This window comes from Epinephelus lanceolatus, chromosome 11, assembly GCF_041903045.1.
Source record: "Epinephelus lanceolatus isolate andai-2023 chromosome 11, ASM4190304v1, whole genome shotgun sequence".
Classification (NCBI taxonomy): Eukaryota; Metazoa; Chordata; class Actinopteri; order Perciformes; family Serranidae; genus Epinephelus; species Epinephelus lanceolatus.
In genome coordinates this window covers 29,818,884-29,841,930 of record NC_135744.1, presented here as the reverse complement: position 1 = coordinate 29,841,930, position 23,047 = coordinate 29,818,884, and the positions used below count along the sequence as shown (strand labels likewise).

The 23,047-nt window shown below is 41.5% G+C and overlaps 1 protein-coding gene across 2 annotated transcripts; it reads right to left on the bottom strand.

The window, feature by feature from the left end:
• Window positions 1–552: 552 nt before the first annotated feature.
• LOC117267885 (periostin-like) lies at window positions 553–22,392 on the bottom strand. Of its 2 annotated transcripts, XM_033643955.1 has the most exons (23): window positions 22,150–22,392; window positions 21,332–21,430; window positions 16,496–16,560; window positions 16,235–16,392; window positions 15,976–16,140; window positions 15,721–15,867; window positions 15,394–15,535; window positions 13,052–13,264; window positions 12,824–12,958; window positions 11,652–11,800; window positions 11,054–11,190; window positions 10,260–10,390; window positions 10,010–10,140; window positions 8,782–8,884; window positions 8,623–8,690; window positions 8,486–8,531; window positions 8,351–8,398; window positions 4,572–4,796; window positions 4,426–4,452; window positions 2,080–2,124; window positions 1,761–1,847; window positions 1,625–1,660; window positions 553–1,323 (listed from the first exon to the last, which is right to left on the bottom strand). In XM_033643955.1, the coding sequence occupies exons 1-23, from the start codon at window positions 22,266–22,268 to the stop codon at window positions 1,268–1,270; spliced, it is 2,532 nt and encodes an 843-aa protein (XP_033499846.1). In that variant the 5' UTR covers window positions 22,269–22,392; the 3' UTR covers window positions 553–1,267. The 2 variants fall into 2 exon arrangements, with proteins under 2 accessions (XP_033499846.1, XP_033499854.1); XM_033643963.2 differs by lacking the exon at window positions 2,080–2,124.
• Window positions 22,393–23,047: the final 655 nt, after the last annotated feature.

Below are 23,047 nucleotides of genomic sequence, written 5' to 3'. Positions count from 1 at the left end.
CCAGTTATGACTGACATGGATCAAAGATTTCTGACCATGTTTTAGTAAATGAAAATAATATTCATCCTGATAATTATAATGTATATGTCACAGGCAGTGGCTGTTAGCGGGAAAACTCGATCTCGCCCTGTGGCTCCATCAAAAATAGACAAGGCATGTAAGTTTTCTTAGCTTCTGGGAGCTTCTGAAGCACGGCAGCATGTCTACTAAAATTAGAAGGATTGTCTAGAGTGGCTTGGATCAACTTGGGCAGCAGCCTGGTGGAGATCTGCACCCTGAGTGCACTTTTCTAGTTACATACTATATATTTTTTATAATGCATTTGTTTTTTTTCATTTGGTTCAATTGTCCAAAAAAAAAAAAAGTTGTTAGCACTTTAAGCGATAAACAATACAAAGATAGGTTTTTCGAAATGCAGTGCTGCAGCTTCTTTTTTTTCCTTTGGCCCTAATGTCAATTTCAGTATTACTGAGGCAGGTAACAATATGAAAAGGTATTGTAATGAAGATTATCTATGTTTGGACATGAGACATAAATGAGAGGAAACTAGTATTCTGAAGTCACTATGCATATTTTATTTACCACTTTTTCTCTGAGGTAAAACCAAAACATGATTGTGAAGCCTGGTTGTACAAGGACATACACAATCAGGCTCACATTCAACAGCATGAAACATTTTGTTTTCGTGGAGTAAAAACAGTCATGGAAGCTGGAAAGAATTACTGAAAACTGTATAAAAATTATTTGTGTATTTTAATCACCATGTGATAATTTACAGAGGTTCAGTACAGCATCTAATGGTAGCAAAACACTGTTTTCACTTGTCGTATTCATTAAAATGCATCCATTGTATAGAATGCGAGCACCATATGAAGCATACAAAAATCGTCCCAAGCCATCCGTTAACAGAGTGACATAATTAAAAAAGCAAACCTTTAAAAACATCTCTTGGCGGTAGAATAAATCTCACCTTACACACCATCTACCCCACAGCAAAAGTCCATAGTTCCCCTGCACACTTACATTACTTACATAAAGGGTATTCTAATTTCATTGCTATTACACATCATGCCTATCACATACAGTATGGTCCAGATGGAATAGTAAACAATCATTCTTACAGGTGGTTTGGGCAAAGAAATAGCTAGATTGGTTTCATCTCTCCCTATTGATCCACAGTTTTTCAATCCTCCAGCGCTCGACCAGGAGCTCTGGAGATGCATTCAGTCTCTGCGGTGAGCCCAAAGGTGTTTTCTCTCTGTTGGATTCACTGCCTTGGCTTGTGGTGACGCCTGACCAGCCTTGTTCTCCTCCTCATGCCAGCTGTAAAAGAGGAGGGTGAGTTAATGGAGGGGATTGGAAGACAAAGACAAAAGAAAACATGTCAGGGTGGAAAGATATGAGACACGTGAAGAATAGGTGGAAGCACTCAAAGGTAGATAATGGAAAGGAAAAAAAGTGAAAAGAGTGAAAGGAAAATCCAACAATGGCAATTTGCGGTTAGAGAGTTGACTTTTGCTATGCATATTTTCCAGCAATGATTTTGTGTTTTTTGGCAAAGCCTTTCTCATCTGAATCCAAAATTGGTGTTGATAGATGTGTCATCGACTAACTATGCTCTTACCTGGCGCTTTCCTGGCAGCAGCGAATTTACCTCCATCTGTAAGACGAAGACACGACACAGTCAATCACTGGATTTTAGCATACACACAGGCAAGTGTTACACAAATCTGTGCATATCTGCAGCTATGAGCATTCACCTTTAATGATTTTGGTAATTCTCTCTGATTCCTCGTCGATCAGATTTGGGTTGCCGTGGATGGTGGTGATCTTAGAAAAGTCTGGGCCTGAACGTTCAAAACAAAACCATTAGATCCAAATACAAAACAATATGTCTATCATATACAAAGTACGGTGTTACATTAGTTTTAAAAATGCATCACATTCTCTTTTCCTACCTTGAAGTAACCACTTTTGTATATGAATGAATGCAGATAAACACAATTATTTCAAGGAGGAAATGACACAAACAATAAAGAAACCTGTTTGGTATGAAGAGTTTGTGTAAGGAGACCCTACCCTCAATGATATAAGGCTCGTTCGCCGTGGTGTATCTGGCTCCACCTTCGGACGGGCAGCGGAGAAGGGTGTTGAAAGTCATTTAACGACTTAGCAACTGTACTGACTGACAGACGGACAGACTGATAGGTACATACACCCCGTACAACACCTCCTCCGCCACCGCCAACACAGAGTCAAGCACAGTTGTGCAGTATTGATGAACACATACACACACTCACAGGGTGAGAAGTACAGGTGTGCAGATGTGCAAATTATTTTTCTTAGCCTGCAAACTAAGCTGCAAGACACCAGTGAAGCAGTTGTAGGTGAAAACAGCTTAAAGCCCACCTGCACCCACACAAGCCGATGGCCCAGCAGTCTTAGCTGGACAGTCTGAAATGGCACATTATAATTTGCACACTGCTTACACATACACATCACAGCTGTATGAGACAGAGAGTGAGTAACATGATGGATGAGATGGACAAACATCCAAATCATGGTGCACCATGGGCAGCAGAAGAATTTGGCTTTATCTTCATGTAGTGATGTGAGCCTAACCGGAGGATTGACTGTGAAAATCAACCTCATTCCTTCCACAGCATCATGACTGAGCCTATACAAACATTATAACCCAGAATGAGCTTTTGATGTTTTGAATGGTGGCTGGCTGAAGCTTATCATAATATACTGTGCAATCCTAAGGAGCCGAGTGTTCAGCAACATTCACTGTATACACCATGTCTGGCTCGTCATTATTGCAGCATGTTATTGCAGATGATATGTGATTCTCCTCCCCAACATTACAGCAGCTGCCAGGAAGCAACATAACTGCTCCAGCTATTAAACATTCACTGGCACAGGCCTGCTTCATGTCTGACTGAATGAAAATCCAGGTAGGTAGGACTTGGAGTAAGAAAATGAAGCAGTGCAATCATCTTCTGATTTTCCTCAGGATGTTTTAAAATACTGGGGGTTACATTCTTGCATGATTGATGATACTGTTAACTGTGAGCCTTTAGATTTAGCTGGATAGGCCCCAATCAGACAGTGTGAGTTTTGCAGTTTGCAAAATGCAAGGTGCAGCACACTGTCTTTTTTGTTGAAGCTGGCCCCGATCACACAGAGCGATTTTTAGCAGCCAGCTAGTTGTGGCTGTTGCTGGATACCTGGAACTATGACTCTACCAACTGTAGTTTGCATAAACCTGAACAGAAAATGGCCAGTAAATGGTATTAGAAATTTCAGGTAGCATGCAGGTCAAGGTTTGTGTTAGGCTTAACATTGGGTTGAGCGAGCTGCAAGACATATAAACAAACCGTACCCTCAACTACTTTCTAGTTTTAAAGTGAGGCAACTGACTAGCTGCTAGCTAGCATTCTTTTTACCTTGTGTGGCTGCTCTCTGTTTAGATAATGGTTTCTACGGTTGGTATGATCATACCAAAGGTATCCAGCAATAGCCACCACTAATTTGTTGTTGTCACCACAGATTGCCTGCCTCTCTATTCATCCAATGGGACAATGGGAAAAGTGCCAATGACATCATGTGCTCTCCCCTTTGAGTTGAAGTTTTTCCAACTCAAGGCGTTGACGCCCATGGCAGACAAGACAATGTTAAAAGCTCCTACTAGTTTTAAGCCTTTGCCTTCAGGGGATGTGACCATGTCCTTTTGGTTGGCTGCCAACTAGCCAATAATGGAAATGACTCCAGAGATATCTACCAGATTGATGTAATAGATTATCTGTATGGTCTCAATCAGGTCAGATGTAGAGTAAATGCTTAATTTTACAAGCCAATACTGAATGCTGATCAAGAAGTTGAGAAACTGAAAAGAGAGGCCCAGGCAGCAACAGAAACTTTGGCTCCTAGCGCTTAGCCAGCCAAAGCAAAGCAGAATGTAAACCACACTGGCTTTTGGTTTGTCTTTGAACCACCAGTGGTAAGCCAAACTGCTTGGCTCAAAGATAAATAAAAAGCTGGCAACCAACATTTGTAGTCAAAACAACCAAGTCACTATGCTTGTGACTTAAAGATAAATGATTGTTAAACATGGGTAGCATAGCTTTTGTACTCTAACACTCTCGAATTGAAAAATGGTTTTGATTTCCAAATTCATTTAACAATCTACATCAAGGCTAAAATGGTGCACACCATGAAAATGATGTGTCTGGTGACTTACTTGATGATCACCAAGGAAACATGAAATGTAATGTGAAATGAAATTCACATTAGATGATGATGCTCAGTTAACTATGGTTAACAGGACCGCAGATGCATTTGTTAAAAGAGCTGTTAGAAGATGCATGAAAGTTCTAGACTACCGTGCTCTTCAAAGGGGTAAACTTGTTTAGAGAAACTGACCTGTCTGTCCATCTGCACCAGGGTCACCTGCATTAAACAAAACATGTTGTATCATCAAATCTTTGTCAGAACTTTAGCAAAGTCCGATTGTGATCATCGACCTTATCATTTGCACTCAAAACATGAATGACTTTTCAGGAACTTACCTTCAATAACTCTCGTAACCTTGGTAATGGTAGGTTTTCCCTCAGTGACTCTGGTTACTTTTTTGATGGAAGCATCCCCCTCGATGACCACCTTAGTGACAATTGGTTCTGTCTTGATGACTCTTGTAACCTTGGTAAAGGTAGGATCCCCCTCATTGACCGTAGTAACGTGGGTCATAGTGGGTTTGCTCTCAATGACTCTGGTCACCTTTGTTATTTCAGGGTCTGTAAAAAGGGAAAGGTAACATGAGCATACCTTAAGAATGATAGAGGTTTAACAACATTTTGTAACTTCTCTCTATTGTGGGCAATGAAGGAACCTGGAACACACCTAATATCAGACGGAACTGTCAACTCGTTACACTACATTTCTATGTTCAGTGTGACATCATGTCCACTGTAATCCATTTCTGTGGGTGAAGGGGGCTCGCTTTTCCCAAACCAATAACAAGAAAACAACATATTTGCCTGAATCTAATGTAATCGTAGGTCCACACTGATGTGTAGCCATGCTGACATACTTGTTTTGCCAGGGGTCTTAAGAGTAGAGTGGAGCAGAGCAAGGTAACAATCAAGGTACACAAACTGCAATGTCAGCGAGAGGGTATTACTGAATGGGCCTACCAGTCCCAGGCCCTGGGGCCAAAGGGCTCAGGGAGGCCCTGAGCCAGAGCCTCTGTCAAAGGGCTTAGTCATTTATGTTAATAACAGAACCCCTCCAAGAAATCCTTTAAGAGGAAAACATTTAAGGAGTAGCCAAAACATTTATTTTAAAGATGCCACAAGAAAGAAGCCATCAAGGAGTGTGTCTATCCCCTCAGTTTATCTGTAGGACTTTAGATGTTAGAAAGAGTACACCAATCGATATGGGCCCTTCAACTCTGTTGGGAGAAACAGGCCCAGGGGCCCACTGTGTCATAATCCGTCTATGGATGTCGGGTGATATTGGCAAGACTTGTCGATTTAGAACAGCCTTGATAGCAGCATCTATCTTGTCTATAGCACTCGCCACTTTTGTTATTGCATCTCATTGGTTACAGCACACCATTTGACAACAGCTTGATAACAGCGTTAGTCCTGCCTGTGGCACTGATTGGCTAATTGAGTCCCACCACGGCGCTCATTAGTTGTTTTTTTACTTTTAACCAAGAAACTGCTGTTTCATGTCATGATGCAAGACACATCAGTCAACTCAAACTCAGTGGGGTGGGCAGATTCAAAAATCTGCACCCAGGCAAACCTGGAGGTGCAGTATGTGGAGTTATCAAAGCATGCAGAAAAAAAGGCTGAGGCTGATGTGTGTAGTGAATTAGATTGCATCACTGAAAAAAGAGAGGTTTTAATAACTGCTGCTGTTACACTTCATGGTCCAGTGGGCTGCTCTGGGTGGACAGAGTTGGGTTTGAAGCATCACTTTACAGACATGTTTATATTGTACACAACCAGCAGGCTATTTGAGGGGGAAGGAGGGGGATGCCATCTCTCGTGTTAGCAAAACAACCATAAGGCGTCTCCCTTGTTAACCTCTCCATCCTCAAGGTTCACACCTACACCATCCTATCTAAACCCAGACCCAGATTCATAGCACTGGTTAACGACGATCCTATGTTCCAGGACCGTGGTGAATATTAAAAATGGCAATGTGAAACACTACAAGAAAAAGCACAGAGTGAATTTTAAGCAAACATACCCACTCAAGTCCAAACTGTGGGCGAAGAAAATTAAATATTTTATATCAATCAATCAATCATGCAACAATTTGCCTACTGAATACAACATTTACAAGTTTTGCTATTTAAAGAATCTTGTCTACTGTTTAGAAAATGAAACAAAAAAAGAAAATGTGATATTTTATATAATTCTATAACACATTTTTCTCCAGTCAATGAATTCCCATCTGATGCCAGATATCTCTGTAAACCCTGCAACTCCTCCATTGAATCAGCTTCAACAGAAACTTGAGCCAGGAACATTTATTTCACTTCTTTAATATTTTCTGCTTCCGTGTGATGGATAATTCTGTAATGTGACAGGATTTGTATGAGTTATAAAGAGATGAAAGCTGACAGATGTGTGTTTGTATCAGAGGCCTTCTAATCTTTAGCCTGAGGTCCCTTGACATGTAGTCTAGTCCAGTAATTGGAGCCAGACTCAAGTCTATCTTTCAAACAAAGTAATTAAGAGCTTAGGTAAATAATGCTTCAAAAGGGGGCTGCTTTGCCTTGTGAGTTTGAAATGCACTACTACAAGGGCACATGATGTGGATTATAGATGTTTCCAACTTTTATCTAAACGGCAAAGATTATATAATGATTTAATTTATAACTGTGTGTGTTCACGTGTGTAGGAAGTGAGGGTTTGTATTCTGCATGATTTAACAACCACTTGTGTGGTTCAGTCAGGAACACTTTAGTCTAAGAAACCTTTATTTCCATTTGCAGTATTATGTTTTGTGGTATGGTTTTGTTCTGGGACCTCTCTGCCTTTCCTAGGGCCTACGTAGAAAGCCTCTTCCATGTGCCTACTTGGAGGCAGAGAGAGCACACCTCTCTGCCCTTCCACATGCAAACAAGGAAAGCTTGAGGCAGAGAGAGCAAACCTCCCTGCTCTTCCATGCGCTTCCATGGAAAGCCTAAGGCAGGGAGAGCAGCAGCAAAGACCCCCCACAAACAGAACAGAGCAGCATCAATGACAAACAGAAATTACATTGATAAGTCAGACACAGCATGAAAAGGAGGAGCTGGGGTGGAGGCCAGTTGCAAAGCGTCTTGCAGAGGAAGCAGCAACAGTAGGCAGGCCAAAGCAGTTTAGATAGGGCGCCCTGAATGAGATCTCCAATTGGTTGCATGGATAAGAAGTATGTGATCTATCAGCCGACTCCCTTCCATCAGTCAGCTGCTCCATCAGTTGATTGGGCTGCTTGAGATCAGCTGATGTAGCTGGGATGTGAGCTGAGCTTGACACCATGTCCCGCTACGCTCAATTTTATCATTCATATAAAGGTTTTATTTCTCCTGTCATCCTGTAGATTAAAAACTAAAACTTCTTGGAATTTAAATCAGTGCCATTTTAATTTAAACTTATTCATACACAGTATATTGATATCAGGAGTATTTTTATTTGTTTTACCAAGATGACTCTTTTAATTCAGGGAGGTTAACTGATAAAAAGTAGTAGAAATTAGAAAGCATATATAAGTATAACATTTGTATTGCTTTAAGTTTATGGTATAAAATAGCAACCCCTGAAAATGATATCCCCTGTAGCTCCAGACTTTAAGCTCTATAGTCCATGTAATGTGGCTAATTATCGCTAAAGAATCGGACTTCATCTCCTCTATGTTACCCAATACATGAAGGCCTGCTCCCATCTGTGTGAAAGTGCAGTGGACTGAGCCCAAGTGAATGAACATCATCCAAGACTCCTCTATGGTCTCTGACCCTGTAATGCTTTGACAGGCTAATTACCTCATCCCTAAAGGAGCTGATTAAATATGCCAAGAGGTCCAAGTGGACTTAAGCAACAACGAGAGTGGATAATCAGAGGAACAAAGAAGAGAAGCACGCAGAGGCCTGAATGGAGCAATGACATGCGTGTAATATGCGTTTGGCCACAGGTCGGATTTCACTTTGAGAACAGATGGTCATTTTTGAACAAAGGACATAAATCAGTGCCAAAGGCAGTCATGCCTTTTAAAAGCACCACTGATGATAACTATATTGTATGACCATGATAGATTAAAAATCTTTTAACCATGTAGTTAGTAATATAGGTCTTACCTGATTCAATATAATGTGTAGTGGTGTGTTTAGTGGTGATGATCTTCTCTGTAAAGGAACACAAGTAGTTTTAGTTGCGTCAGGTGCAACAATTTCCACACGAAATGCAGTGACAATGGAGCTAAAGAAACTTACTGATGAAGGTAAGTGGGATCTCAGTATAAGAAAATCCAGAAACAAACTAAAAAAAAAACATAACAGAATAGAAGGTATAAGACACAAAATATTGATCTATGCATATCCAGACATATGTGTATTTTCTCTTACTCTACCTTAATCTGGATGTACCTAATCAGCTTCTTCAGGAGGACCAGGAGGTCCTCGCGGCCCACAGGAAGGTCTGTAAGCCATATACATCATGAGAATACCATAATGCATCCCACCACAGAGTGGACATTGCATGAATATATAATGATATCTGCTTTTCTCACCCGCAGGATAGAGAACATTCTTCACCACGTGGACAACACCATTTGTTGCCATCAGGTCACTGTCTGGCACATTCACAGAGTTGACATGAATAGAGTTGTTAACCTGGGAAGAAAATAGAAAATGTATGTGGATTTATTTTCCAAGGGTATCAATATACACTTATTTTGTGAGCTACTTCGACTGCTGTCTAAAAAATCATCATACTGAGACTTCTGAAATGGTTTGACGTGAGAGGTTTTGAAGTCAGGTGAGACTTAATGGGAATCCCAGACAATGGGCTCCACTGCTGGAAGTACTGTCTGGGAATTCCATTCATGAAATAATATCCTGCAATTTCAATTAAAGGTGACTGAAGGTGGACATGCTGACTGAGTCAGTAAGGGATAGGTTACCCTTCCCATCTGCCTCCACTCTCCCCTTTCACCCACAGACTTGAGCCACGTCAGTCCAGTTTTTAAAAGCCTAACCACATGCTTCAATGAATCACTGTCCCCTCTTTTGGTGAATTATCTCAAACAAGCTTTCCTGTGTCCATTAAGGAAGTCCTGTAAGCCTGATACGAGACCCTGGCTGATAACCCGATCAGCGCGATAGAAGAGAGGCAGGGCAAAATTGAGGTAATGGGTGAAATGATGACAAAAGTTAAAATGAAAACCGATGACCAAGGGCAGGGCTGACAGAGAAAAATGGCAGGTGGAGGACATCATGGAGTAGGGAGTTGTGGGGGAATACCGAGAGTGGGCGTTGATGGAAATGACAGGAAGCCAGGTTTTATTACGTCTGACCCTGCTCCAGAGATATCCAGCCTTGAAGTAATAGATTAGCGCTGGGTCTTTGATGCTATTGTTTAAATGAGACTGTGGTGAAAGATTGGGTTTAAGTCTCATGATGAAGGCTTTGAGACATATGCTCTTAAAGAATCAACCCTTGGATATTTTCTCCTCTTCAATTTCCTACATTTCTAAGATTGGTGAAAATTGAAATCTAACTGCTGCTCAACGAGTTTGTTTGTGTGGGGTATCATCACAGTTGCACATCTTACTCAAAAACAACATTCTTGATGTGTTAAATTTGATATTCTGATGCATCTGTTGGTGATGAACTGTGTTTTTCCTACAAAGGTTTTATCCCTGTTTCATTGTTCAATGACACATTCAGGAAATCAGCCCTGCCTCGTTGATTCTCAGGCCACAAATTAACACTAGAATGTCATCTGATTGTACTTACAGCTATAACTTGCAGGTTGTTGCCCTGGAGGGTTTTGAGCAGATTAGTGACTCCTCCCTCTAATCCTCCATTGATGAAGATGCCGTTACTGAAGTGGTACAGCAGAATGACCCTCAAAGCATTCAGATCACCTGTCAATGACAACACAAGGCAAACATGATTTACATACTGAACAGGAGAGCGTTTAACTTTCAATCAGAGCAAACTAACTTGACAGCAAGGATGTGTGTTGATTTCAGTGAGAACTCACTCTTGAGCAGGGCAAGGTCTTCTTTACTGAGACCATCAAAGGCGTCATCAGTTGGTGCAAAGATGGTGTAGGAGCCTTCCTGCCTCAGCAGATCAGTCAAACCTGCTGTCTCCATCAGCGACAGGAAAATCCTACATTTATGAAAAACATAAAACAAAGAAAGGAAGACATTGACATAATCAACATATAGTACAGTGCTGTACTGTAGGAGTGCAATGAAGCCTTAACTGGAGAGCAATGGGCAGGTGGAATTTTTACACTTTTGGTTTCATGGAAATAATAATGGTGATGTTTTACAATCCACAAAGGCAGAAATAAAAAATATAATAAAAAGTAGACATTTTGAGCCAGTTCTGTCAAATCCACTTTTCCATCATGGTTAACTGCTTCATTTCAGACTGCACAAACTCGAGCCAGTCAAGACTTTCTGGCTATAGTGGCCCTGTGAGCTCTGTGCTGTGAGGAGACCAGATTATATGTCGCATTTGGACCAAAAAACGGCGGTTTGTTGGCGTTGCTCATTTTAGACGGGAGGATTACGGTTGGGGGGAATATGATATGATGGAGTTTTTGTTGGGATTTATGTGAGACTTGTGCGGTTGTGTGGTCCCACTGATTCACACATCTGCTACCACGGTTGTCCATCACTAGCCTCTACTGGTGCCAGTATTGGTCATAGAGCCAGAAAATGTGAAATGTGTGTGGTAAGGCATTATAGGCAAATATTTTAAAGACTGATTAATAATGATTGTAAAAACAAGTACAGCAAAAAATGAATAATGTAAGATTCTTACTTGAATCGTCCGTCAGCAATCAGGAGCTCATAGATCGTTTTCTCGGCGGGTGTGATGACGGACCTCATAACATGGAGGGCGCTTTTGCTTCCCTCTTTACTGCCACGCAGCATACATGCGTTTTCTATGCAAACAGCCTGACAAAGGAAGAACATTCAAAGAGGGTTACAGGTCGAAAAGTCACTGTACAAGTCTGGTAACTATTTAGCTGAGGGAAAGGAGACAGTCGCACTGTCCTGTTTAATTGCAATTAATCAAAGAGAAGAATACAAAAAGTCTCTGTGAGGAAATGAAATCCAGCTGTTTCTGATATCTGAACCACCAGAGCAGAAACACATTTCATCTGCCAAGACCTGGACTAATTAGCTGCTTTACTGCATTTGCTTACAGTTGAAAGACAGCAAAATCATGTTAACACTTGAGAAGAGGCCCAGTAATGGCTTTCAGATTTCCAGTCAGGGAGCCGACGTTCTCCATTGTCTTTCCATCACTTCTTATTTATCTGTTCCTCCCCGTCTCAGCTTGACTCTCCAATACACACACACAAACACACACACACACACACACACACACACACACACACACACTTAGTTCTCACAGTGCGATAAATGAAGACTCGGAGCAGTTTGCCAGCCAGTGTTTCCAGCAGCTGTCCATTGTAGAGCTCGCCCAGTGTCACTTTCAGCTTCAAGATGTGGTTTTGCAAAATGATTTTTAGCAGGTTCTCCTCTGTTGTTTTCAGCTCGTCTGACAGAAACAGAGAAAAGACACAGATGTAAAATGACAAGGAAAATATTTGATGCCAGACCTCATAAAACATGTCCTTTTGTATGTGCCTTAAAAAGTCCTAAATAGTGAAAAGTATATACCGAGTTGTTTTTGATCTGTGAAAGACAACAAATAACTGACCTTGCTCAAGGTCAGCTCTCTAAACGAGTGGTTCCCAATCTTTTTCCTTCGAAGACCCCTTTTAATAATAGTAATAATAAACTTCATTCATGCAAATAACATGTTGTAAAATGTCACCAAAGTTAGAGATAAAATAAGGAAGTCCAAAACTAAAATCAAGATAATAAATGGGAAATAAAATCAATAAGATAGATAGCAATAAAAATGACAGACAGCTCAGACAAAGTCAGCATATGCTTTCTGATAGAAGCACGTTTTTACGAGAGACTTCAACAAAGCCAGTGACTCAGACGGCCTTATATCCCCGGGCAGGTCATTCCAGAGCCTCGGGGCCCTGATAGCAGAAGTTCTGTCCCTTTTGGTCTTCAGTCTGTACTCTGGAACAAGTAGAGGACCTCTGCCTGAGGATCTCAAACTACGCAGAGGGACTAACAGGTCTGAAATGTAATCTGGAGCCAGGCCATGAAGCACCTTAAAATTAATCCATCGAATGAACTGACAACCCCTGACTTAGTGACATACTTTATAATATTTCTTCTTATAGTCAATGCATAACAATAATTACAGAAAACGATGCAATTAACCCAAATAGTGAATACGATAACTCCTGGAAGTTTGTGTAAAACGAGCGATTTGGATTAATTTTAAGCAAATAATTTCCTCTGAATATTGCATCAGAAATGAGTGTTCATTGTATTTTTACGTACTTTAAATAGGCTGTGATTCTCTGTCTGCCATTGTTCGACTAGCTCTTTGTTGTTTTAAGAAAATCATTTAGTTTTCCTCCGCAGGCCGGGAACCAGTGCCCTAAACCATTATGCCAGTCTGCTGTCCATTAGAGTTGTTCTGAGATCAACTTACCAGTGAAGGCAGTGTTGACAGGAGCAAGCAGTGTGTACTCTATCTTCGGACCCAAGGCAGCAGCTAAGCCCAGTTCGGACACCATGTCGCCGAAGGTGCTCTGAGACTTTCCCATTAGCTCAATCCCTTCTTTGGCTGGTATGAATCACATGAAAATGACATGTTGGAGATCACTAACCAAATGTGAATATCTGCTGAGGGAGAAGGTGGATTCAAGATGTGTCTTACCTGAGTCAGGGATGAGCACCTGGTCGATGTAGTGGATGACGCCATTGCTGGTGACAATGTCCTTCTTCAGCACCATCTTGATTCCGTTGACCGTCAAACTGTCGCCATCACAGCCGATCTCTATGGTGTTGCCCTCTGCGGTCTCGTACACCGACCCTGCCATGATTGCTTCAGAACACTGGACACTCTTCAACAGGTGGTACTTCACCAGGGCTGAGTAGGTGGGTCAAAGTGTGAGAGATATAGAGGGTGACTAACAGAAAAGGTTGCTGCTCAGATTGCACATTTCATAGACTTTGTGAATTTCCTGGAGTTATTATTGTAACCTGGTTCCACAGTCCAAGGTTTACAATTACAGATGCAATCCAAGGTTTACAGTCAGTTATTCACATGCACATGGAGACACACACATTCTTGCAGCGCTTTTTGAAATATTTAGCCGCTTCTGTTAACATTTAGATATGGGATTACACCTCCGACTGAGTCCAACTGTGAAACCAAGCAAGCAAAACTGGCCCACAAAAGCAATGACAACATAAAACCTCCTTCCAAACCCACACAAATTCAAACGCAATCAGTGTCGCTCTGCGGGCCAAACTACTCTTCGACCCAAACCTTCCCTTGTAGAAACAAGGCACAAGGCTCCATATCATCTTTGCTTTGGAGGCTGTTCTAACATGGTTGGTCAGCAAAGCCTGTTTGCCAAGTGTCTGAGAATTTATCTGAGGTTATACTCTGTCCGCAGAGGGATCCAGTCACTGAAGACACCGCAAACAGGCTTCAAACTAAAGACCGTCCTGGCATGCCAGTGACTCAGCAAACACGCAGATAAGCTGCCACTGTGGAGACATGGGTTTCCTGCTATCATTGTGTGGTTTTTGAGTGTGGGTCTACTCCTTCACTCCTGAGAATTTGATGTGTATCTAAGTTTAGACTTGGCAGGGATCTGCAGAATGGGTTTGGAAGATGGTTTCAGTAGTTTGGTTTTTATTTGACACTAACATGTCTCCATGATTTAAGTTCCCTTGAGGTCAAATAAATGTGAGATGCTAAGTGATCAAAACACCAACCACAATAGGAGTGTACAGCCATGCTAGTGGCTCTGTGATATTGTACTCAGACAAAGTGGTGCTTTGAGCTAAATGCTAAAGTTAGCAGGCAAGAATGTTCATAATGACGGGTCCATGTCATTGGTCCGACAGCCCATTGGTCTGACATCCCATTAGTCCGACGGTCCGCGGTGCTGAACGGCTCCCGGCGGGCATATTTCTACCTTGATGGTGCGCTGCGACCGGCTCTGGGTCAGCTGGGAAAGGCTTGAGGCGAAGCAGGCTCACGGCTTATGTGTTTGTCACTTTCTTTTTCATTTTAACTCACACCATGATCTTTTCCTAACCCTAACCAAGTGGTTTTTGTGCCTAAACCTAACCAGACCTTAACCACAGGGCATCATGATGATTTCGGAACGGACTTCGGAACAATGGGTTTAATATGGTTGGAACAATGGGATGTCGGACCAATGGGCTGTCGGACCAATGGGCAGTTCCCCATAATGACAATGCTAACATGCAAGTATAATGTTTACCATGACTGCTATCATGCTTAAGCATGTTAGCATGCTATAATTAGCTTTTTAGATGCTGAGGCTGATGGGAATATCATTAGTTTTTCAAGTATTTAGCCATAAACCAAAGTACAAATTTTAACCTGATGATGGCGCTATATGGAAATTCACGGGATCTCCAAAGTGAATACAATTCAGGCTGAATGGAACATAATGTCTGCACTAAATTTCATGGTAATTATCCAATAGTTGTTGAGACATTTCACTTAAAATCAAACCGTACATTGGCAGTAGGGGATTCCCAGACTCATTAGGCTACATCATCTGGGAACCATGAATGAAAATTTTGAGCATCAAACACTTCATTTCCTCTGTTCTGATGAATTTTATGCACCTCTTTTTCGGCTTTACTGCATTTATTTATGGTGTAATGTTTTTAGTTTTGTCAAAATATGCAAATGCATGTTTTAAATATTGAAGGGGACGCGTCCCCTACGTAACCCCCAAAATCTGTGAGTGTCTGTACAAAATCCATCTAGTTGATGTTGAGATATTTGACTGGATAAGTGAAAACTTTGATCTGCTGCCGGCGCTAGGGGAGCAAGGGAATCACCAGTAGGTATGATCCTCTGGGGACCATGATGGTCTGCACTGAATTTCATAGCATTCGATCCAAGAGTGACATTTTTAAGTGCTCTAAACCCTTTCACACCAAAATCAAATAAAACATAGTATGTTAGTTTATGACATTATTAGTGTATCACATGTAACCATGTACCTGAAATAACATCTTGGTCTTCCATGATGCGTTCCAGGTAGCCCGGGCTCAATCTGTCAAAGGCTTCATTAGTGGGAGCAAACAGAGTATAGGAGCCAGGCTGGTCCAGCATGTCCATCATACCAGCAGCCAACGCAGCACCCTGGGTAATAAGACAGTGTCGCATTTAACATTTTGTCATATTGAAAGACACGAGACAGGGTCAAAGATTTGGCTTGCAGCATTGTGTTTCCTACTGATACAGCACTTGAATCAAACCCACTTTAAGCACACTAGTGAATTATTATGTTGGCTTCTCAGCTTCAAGTGCTCTTTATTTTTACATACTCTGAAGGTGGAGAGCTCATCTGTGACATCCAGGACTTCCTTGATGTTGTTGCCCACGCTGCTGATGACCCGATCAATGACATGCACCACACCATTTGTGGCCACCTGATTACCATAGATGATCCTGGCACAGTTCACTGTCACAATCTTATAGAGAGGAAATGTTATATTAGCCAAGACTATTATTGGGTCCTTCAGACATAAATCAATCATGTAATCACGTGATCTTGTGCATGTCAGTGTGCATAAACTGACCCCATTTGGGTAGTGGTTGATGTAGAGCCCCAGGTCATTATACATGGAAACGAGAGACATATCGTTCTTCAAGTCTTTGGTCAAAAGACGGCGGTTCACCATGTGGTAGTGAAGAGCGTTGTACAGCTCGATGTTCACGTTGCTTATCAGTGCGGACCGTACAGTCTGGGGAAATCACAACATTAGTTAAAGGGCAGCACACGTGAGTAATTATGTACTTATTTGCATTCCCTGAGAAAAGTTTACAAAGTCTACATACTGGGTCCAGCATCTCCCAAGCTTCATTGCTAGGTGCAAACATGGTGAAGGAGCCTTTGCCTTCAATTTCCTCTCTCAGCTGGGATATGTCAGCGTATTGCTGTGTGGTTGTGGCCTTTACGAGCCCCAGTGTACCATAGACATGGTCGATTGGAGCCACTGGTGGGGAAGCAGAGGAATTACTCAGAGACAGATGAATGAAAAGCAGTTTGAAATGATCCGAAAAGAAGACCAGAGTGGGGCTGTGGTGGGAGCCACCTACCTGCAGGGCATCCTCTCATGCCCTCCAGCTTGATGTACCCAGGACAGCATTCATATAGGACCATGCTTCCAAGAAAAAGCACAAATGTATGGTGATGGAGGACAAACAGCCAGAGAGCTGTACATTACAAAGATTTTTTGCAACATCAAAAACAAAAAGAAAACCAAGCAAGATGGAATGTGAATGTAATGCACGTTGAGAAAACAAAAGCTTGCCAGATCAGCAAAGCAGGATTGACATTCAAGAGGAAGAAAAACAACCTCTGGACCCGTTTTAGGAGAGAATGACAAGCATTTTGGATTGAGAACGGTGGGGACATTTGAGACAGGAGAGCACGGCTGCACAAAGAGCCGATCTTACTCACCAAATAACAAATCCATAATTGGGCAAAGCACACTGAAAAGTCAGCGCAGAGGATGGTGTGAAACACCATCCAAAAAAGCAAGCAAGTCAAGGAGAATAAAAAAAAAGACAAGAAAAACACCATTAACATGAAAGTGGTTTGTTTAACACTTCCACAAGAAAAACTGGCAGAGAGCGCACAACTCCCAGCAGGCCAATCACAGAGTTGAAAACGCTGGACTAGACTCAGAAAGAAAGACTAGCTTGAGACTCTAGCTTCAAGTGAGCCAACTAACATCATTTCCAATATCTCATGCAGTCAAATCAAAAAGCATAGTCTCAGAAATATAACGGAAACTCAGAGCTACCGCATTCCTGAGAATATCCAAGCTTTGCACACTGTATATATTTTATATTCATCTACTGTAAGTATGTTAACATGAAAACCAGACAGGGGTGTCTGCTGCCCCCCTGCACTTTCTCCTTGCCATTAATCTAATTCCCAAAGACGCCTCCAAGAAAAACAAGATATACAGTCAACTTCTTGTGATAGATTCAGATTTTGGGGCGGAAGGAGCAGCTTATGAACATTTGTGAAAACAGAGCGCAAAGAAGTAGAAACATCCTGTCTGGCAGGAAGCTGGAAGGACCTGCAAACACTACGCACAGCGGAGGAGCTGTGCAGCTGACCTGCTCCTCAATCAGTCATATGGTTTACAGGAAATCAAGTTGCACTTTATTGCAACGTTAAATGACAGAATGAGGTGTGGCACGACTGACAGTGTGAGCCACAAGTGAGCGGTCTGTCAAACTTGGGTTTAATGGAGGAATAAATTAGGTTTTTACTGAAAATGAATTATAGACAGTAATCAAACGTTCAAGACGTTTGATTGGGACTCATCCCAAGCTAACAAACATCTTCCAAGATGCAAACAAACTAGCGGTGAGTCAACATTGGACGCTCAACAATGATTCTCCAGAGAAAAAGCCATGGAGTTCCTGCATGCTGGAATAAGTTTAACTGGGGTTTAACTCAAAGGACTTCACGCCTTCCAGTTGGAACTTTTGATGTGTTTGCATAAGAGATTTTCTTTAAGAGGTTTGAGGCTGAGTTTTAAGGTTTCCTGCTTTCTGTTTTCCCACCAAAATTCCATGTTTCTATATGAACGCAGTGCTTTCTCTACAAGGTTTATGTCCAAAACAAGTAACTGTTTGCTTTCCGTTCAGAAACGAACAGTAGTGATATATTACCCAAGAGCAAATCACTCCCTTCATGACCACATCAAACCCCGACACACACAGAGCAAAGCAACATCACTCACTTTCTCCCTTCTACTCCCTAACATGACTCACACGTTTTGGCAAACCGCTCTAATCCACTCAAACCAGCATTTGTGTGTTTATGGAAATGTGTGCGATATTACTGAACGCTGTGAATTCTGCTATTTTTGTGCACACAGCCGTGTCGCTTATATTCCAATCATTCTATGCGCTGACACTAATTGTTATAATGTAAAATACATAAATGTCCACGCACAGCTGGCTGTCAGGAAGGTATGAAGTCATCTCTCCCCGGCTGCACTCTGGCAGGATAATGGATGCAGCATAGAGCAGAGACAGAACCAGCCAGCGCGTTGCAAACCAGGCCTCTGGCAGTGTCACTGCACGAACCACCTCAATGTGGCTTCCAGATGAGCAGATGTGCAAACACGGGGCATGAACACACACACACATGCACGCACACAAATACTGTACGCACACAGAAACACGAGGTGGGGTTGTCTGGCATCAGATACAAACATTGCAGTTTTTTCCTGTTATGTAATTATTAATCAACAGTGTCTCCTGTGTCCTCATCAAGTTGTTTTTTCCTTTGGTGCCAGCGGCTTCCTGAATACTTTGCCAATGTTTTCCCTTTCTTTAAATACATGGTAATGGACCAGTTCTCCAACATTATTATGGTTTAAGTACAAATTCAAAGCACTTATTCTCTGCTCCCTGCATGTTGTGTCGTCACCTACAGCACATCGCTTTGAAGAAAATCGCTTCCACCTGAACCTCCAGCAGCGCACCTCGAGAGCTCTTTGTGGAAATGAAGGTATTAGGAAATCCCCATGGTATCATTTACCTCCAGCTTAGAGAATTAGAAGAACACAGTGCAGCTTGAATTCACACCAACATAATTTGTTCTTTGCAGTTGTGGTTTCTAAGAGGTTTAGTGCAGGTATTACTTGCTGCACCCTCAAGACTTGTTTAAGCACTAGCTTATTCGCAAACCAGCAGCTGATAATGTAAACCGGAGCATCCAAACAGCCATACCGTAGACTCAAACACCCTTTACTAATCTCTCATCAACACCAAATCCAACTCAGATAAAATCACAGCTGCATGGATTTGCTCCGCTGCTGCTGAACAATGTCTCACTGTGATCACGGACGTAGGGGGAGAGTCTGTTTCTGTTGCATTCATTTAGTTCTTTTTTTTTCATTTGCTTGCTGATTGAAAACTTGAATACTTTGAAGACAGATAATGGAAAATATTTAATGGATTTATTTAATTTTTTTTTGTTGCTTTTTTTCCCATTTTTTCAAAGTCTGTTGTTTACTCTTTTATGTGGAACTTTTAATGCTGCTGGACTCCCATGTAAATGACATTTTAAATCTCACTGGGAATATTCTTGATAAAAAAAGTTAAATAACAATGAGATAATAAAACATTTAACATGATTAAAAAAAATAAATATAATCACTGTTTGTGTGTGTTTCATTACATCTTTAAGATGACTAAAATCTTGACCTAAGTTCTGTTTTATTTCAACTTAATACACTTCTTTAAACTTGCTTTAAGCACCCTACACAAAGGACAGACCATAACCGTTAAATGTGTTTGGTAAACCCTCATTACCTTCCTGTTGTCTACCCTCGTATTATATAATCTAGACTTTTTTTTCTGGGTGGTTCCATGTCATATTATTTCAGTAGAGTCTATTGTTGTATCGTGTTGGGAAAAACTGACTCACTCACTCCTGGACTCAGTCTCTCTTTTATCCATTCTCTTTCCCACCATCTTATTTCCAGGCTTATCCTCAAACAGCAGCAGGTGTTACAGCTGATTGCATGACTAAAAGGAGGTTTGTGTACGCGTCCACGTGTGTTCTTGTATGGGCATGTGTGTGCAGCTCCAGCCGAGCCTTACACTCCATCGACACATCAGTAATTAAATTTCATATTTTCATATATCCTTTAATATCTACTCAGTCAGCACATCATGTCACGAGAAAATATTACACTAACTTAAATCCTTCAACAACATGCCCTTTGATATAATATGGCCTGCAGAAGGTCAGACATCTAAAACCATTAATGTGATCTGTTCTTTTGCTGTTAACCAATAATTTAGTCTTGTTAATACAGTACCAGTCAAAAGTTTGGACACACTTTTCCATTCAAGTAAATGGGAAAGTGTGTCCAAACTTTTGACTGGTACTGTATCTCCATATTTGGTGTTTTCAAACAGCATTAAATATTTAATTTAGAAGCAGCTGTCAGTCCTGCTTTACAGAAAAATGAAGAATACCTTAATTCTAAAACTCTGTATGAAGAGCACATACACACACGCACAGTACAAATCAAGTACGCACTACCCATGCCAAGAAAAGTTGGTGAAACTGGAGCTGCAGCATATCCTCTGTTTCATCCAAACTGCACACAAAAACGCTAAAACATAAATATATAGCCACATTTTTTGTGAGCACCTGAAACGTGTCAGAGGGGAAGTCAATTAACTCTGCTGTCAGTCACCGTTGAGCTGCGTTTACACCATCAAAATGTACACAATGGAGCAAACCTCCGGCCTGCAGGCTGCACAGCATGCCCAGACTCGAGAGGAGTGCAGGGGTGCATGAGGACAAAGACAGTTAGCTGTACTGTACAAGGCTCTATGTGTCAGACATGGTGTGTGAAATCCACTTGTGAAGGGAAACACATGTATGCATGTTGAGCTAAAGCTATGGAAAATAAGAACGATATGCTGTCGTCGATTTCACTGTCTCTCTTTCCATGTTTAAGAATTCCCACAAAGTCCTTAAAATGCATCTCAAAAATGTTTGAAATTTAAGTAGTCAGTCATCATCATGATCACGAATGCTGTTTTTGCAAAGGATCAGAGGAGAAAGTGAGAACGCTACGTGTTAAGACAGAAAGAGCCTGAGGGTTCCAAAAACTGGGCTCATACAGAGCTGACCTCAGCTGTTAAAAGTATAATTAAGAGAGTGTGAAATAACAGGTAGGGAGGTTAGTGGGGTGACACCCACATATACCAAAATGTCTAACAGGTTAAAAAAATGACTCGTGTCTGTGTGCAGGGTGTGTGCAAGCTGGGAGTGGTTTGAACTTTGGGTGAGGTCATTTGTGTTCTGTGCAAACAAGAATATTAAAAGATATAAATAAATAAATATATAAATTGGATCCATTCAAGCTGTTGGTTAAGACTTACGTCTTCTTGCCACAGATGGAGCCTTTGTACCAGTTCCTACATGTGCTGAAGTACTTCTTTTTAGTCCCAGAGACCTGCTGCAGAGCGCACACATTGGGTCTGTAAGACAGGGGAGGGGGAGGGGGATGATGAGGGAGTGACAAAAAAGTGAGAAGGTGAGGCGGGATGTGGGAGTGTATGAGAGTGACAGAGGTAAGGTGAAGAAGGAACGACGATGTGATGAGAAAAATTGAATTTATAAATGCTGGGAATGAATATTAACTGTTTAAAGACCTGTAATTTAAAGTTTGTACTTTGATCCCTTAATTTGTCTAATCTTCTTCATACAACTAAATTTCAGAAAGCAACTTTAAAAAGATGACCTCCTTTAACTTAAATAGAAAAATCCAAACTCTAAATCAATGACAAACAGCAAATTGGGCACATTATTTACAGCAGAGGAGTGAATGAACGTGAGAGACAATATTGAATTTTCCATTATGGCTTGAGTCAATATTTTCATCAGTGTGGCTGACCTGTTTCTCAAATCATGATTCAGCGCTCTCTGTGATTAAAACCACCTTGGAACGCTGGACAAACACAAAATCTGACACGCACAGCATATGGTTGCACATCTGTCTGCTTGTTACTAATCATGCAATTTGTTCCCACGTCTGCAAACAAGTCGATCAGGATTGTGAAAATCACAAGTCATCTGCTACATTTAAAAAAAAAAAAAAAAATCTGCTACACTGGTCTTCGAGTTTGGCATGTATCACCTCTCTTCCCTCACACAGTCTGTCTATCCTCCATCCCTCCCCCATGTCCCATTTCCTTACCCTTCCTTCCTTGCCCGTATGCGGCTGTGGGTGACTATCTTGTCATACGCCGAAGAATCCACACTCCCTAGAGAGCAGAGTGCCACCAGCACCGAGGTCACCACAAGCAGCTGATGCATCCTGGGGAGTTATCAGTCCTCTGTACTGCAAGGGCACAAACACACACACACTCCTCTTGCCTTTTGAAAAAACACACACGCACACACACACCCCCCAAAAAATACACAGGAGATATGGGAGTGTGAGTGAGAGAGGGAGCTTTTATACCGACACACACCCGTACCCACCCACTCACTGTCTTTTCCATACCATTACGTCCTGTTCTCACCCGCACACACCCTTCTCTTTAGCCAAAAATCCTCCCTCCTGCTCTGACTCGAGCATGAGCTTATTGTCTCCCCCCCTCCCTCACGTTGTTGCACATGGATTTCTTTACCACCATCACATCCCAGAGCACCGAGGACACCCTGTAACTCAAACTTTACATCGCTCTGCACTCTGCAATGACAGCTTTATCTTACAACTTTGGTTTGTCTTTTAAAAGTATATAAAAAGTACATTATTTATGTTATGTATAATATGTAATGCAAATGTTTTGACCCATGCATTCAAGATATTTAGGGAATATTGAGAGGGGAACACACATGGAGTTCCCATAAAGGTTAAAAGATGCACATAAAGAAAAAAATCACATTAAAAGTCAGTAGGCACACCTCTAATGTGTGTCCCTGGGACATCTGGCAACAAAATGTGTGAATTCAACTGACTGAAGTGTTTTTAATAGGCTTGAAAATCAGGCTGTAAATCAAACTCAAAGACCCGTGGTGATATATCTGCAGAGATGATAGGTTTACACTTTGCTTGACAGAAGCCTAACTATATTTTCATCCTCCGTCCC

Bases quoted from the DNA above. Each gene is read 5' to 3' on its own strand.
- LOC117267885 (XM_033643955.1), bottom strand. From the start codon at position 22,268: ATGCATCAGCTGCTTGTGGTGACCTCGGTGCTGGTGGCACTCTGCTCT. The intron at 16,393-16,495 runs GTAGGTGGCTCC...CTTCCCCACCAG, and splicing joins CATGAGAGGATGCCCTGCAG to TGGCTCCAATCGACCATGTC. The intron at 2,125-4,425 runs GTCAGTTTCTCT...GCCCGTCCGAAG, and splicing joins TGGTGCAGATGGACAGACAG to GTGGAGCCAGATACACCACG.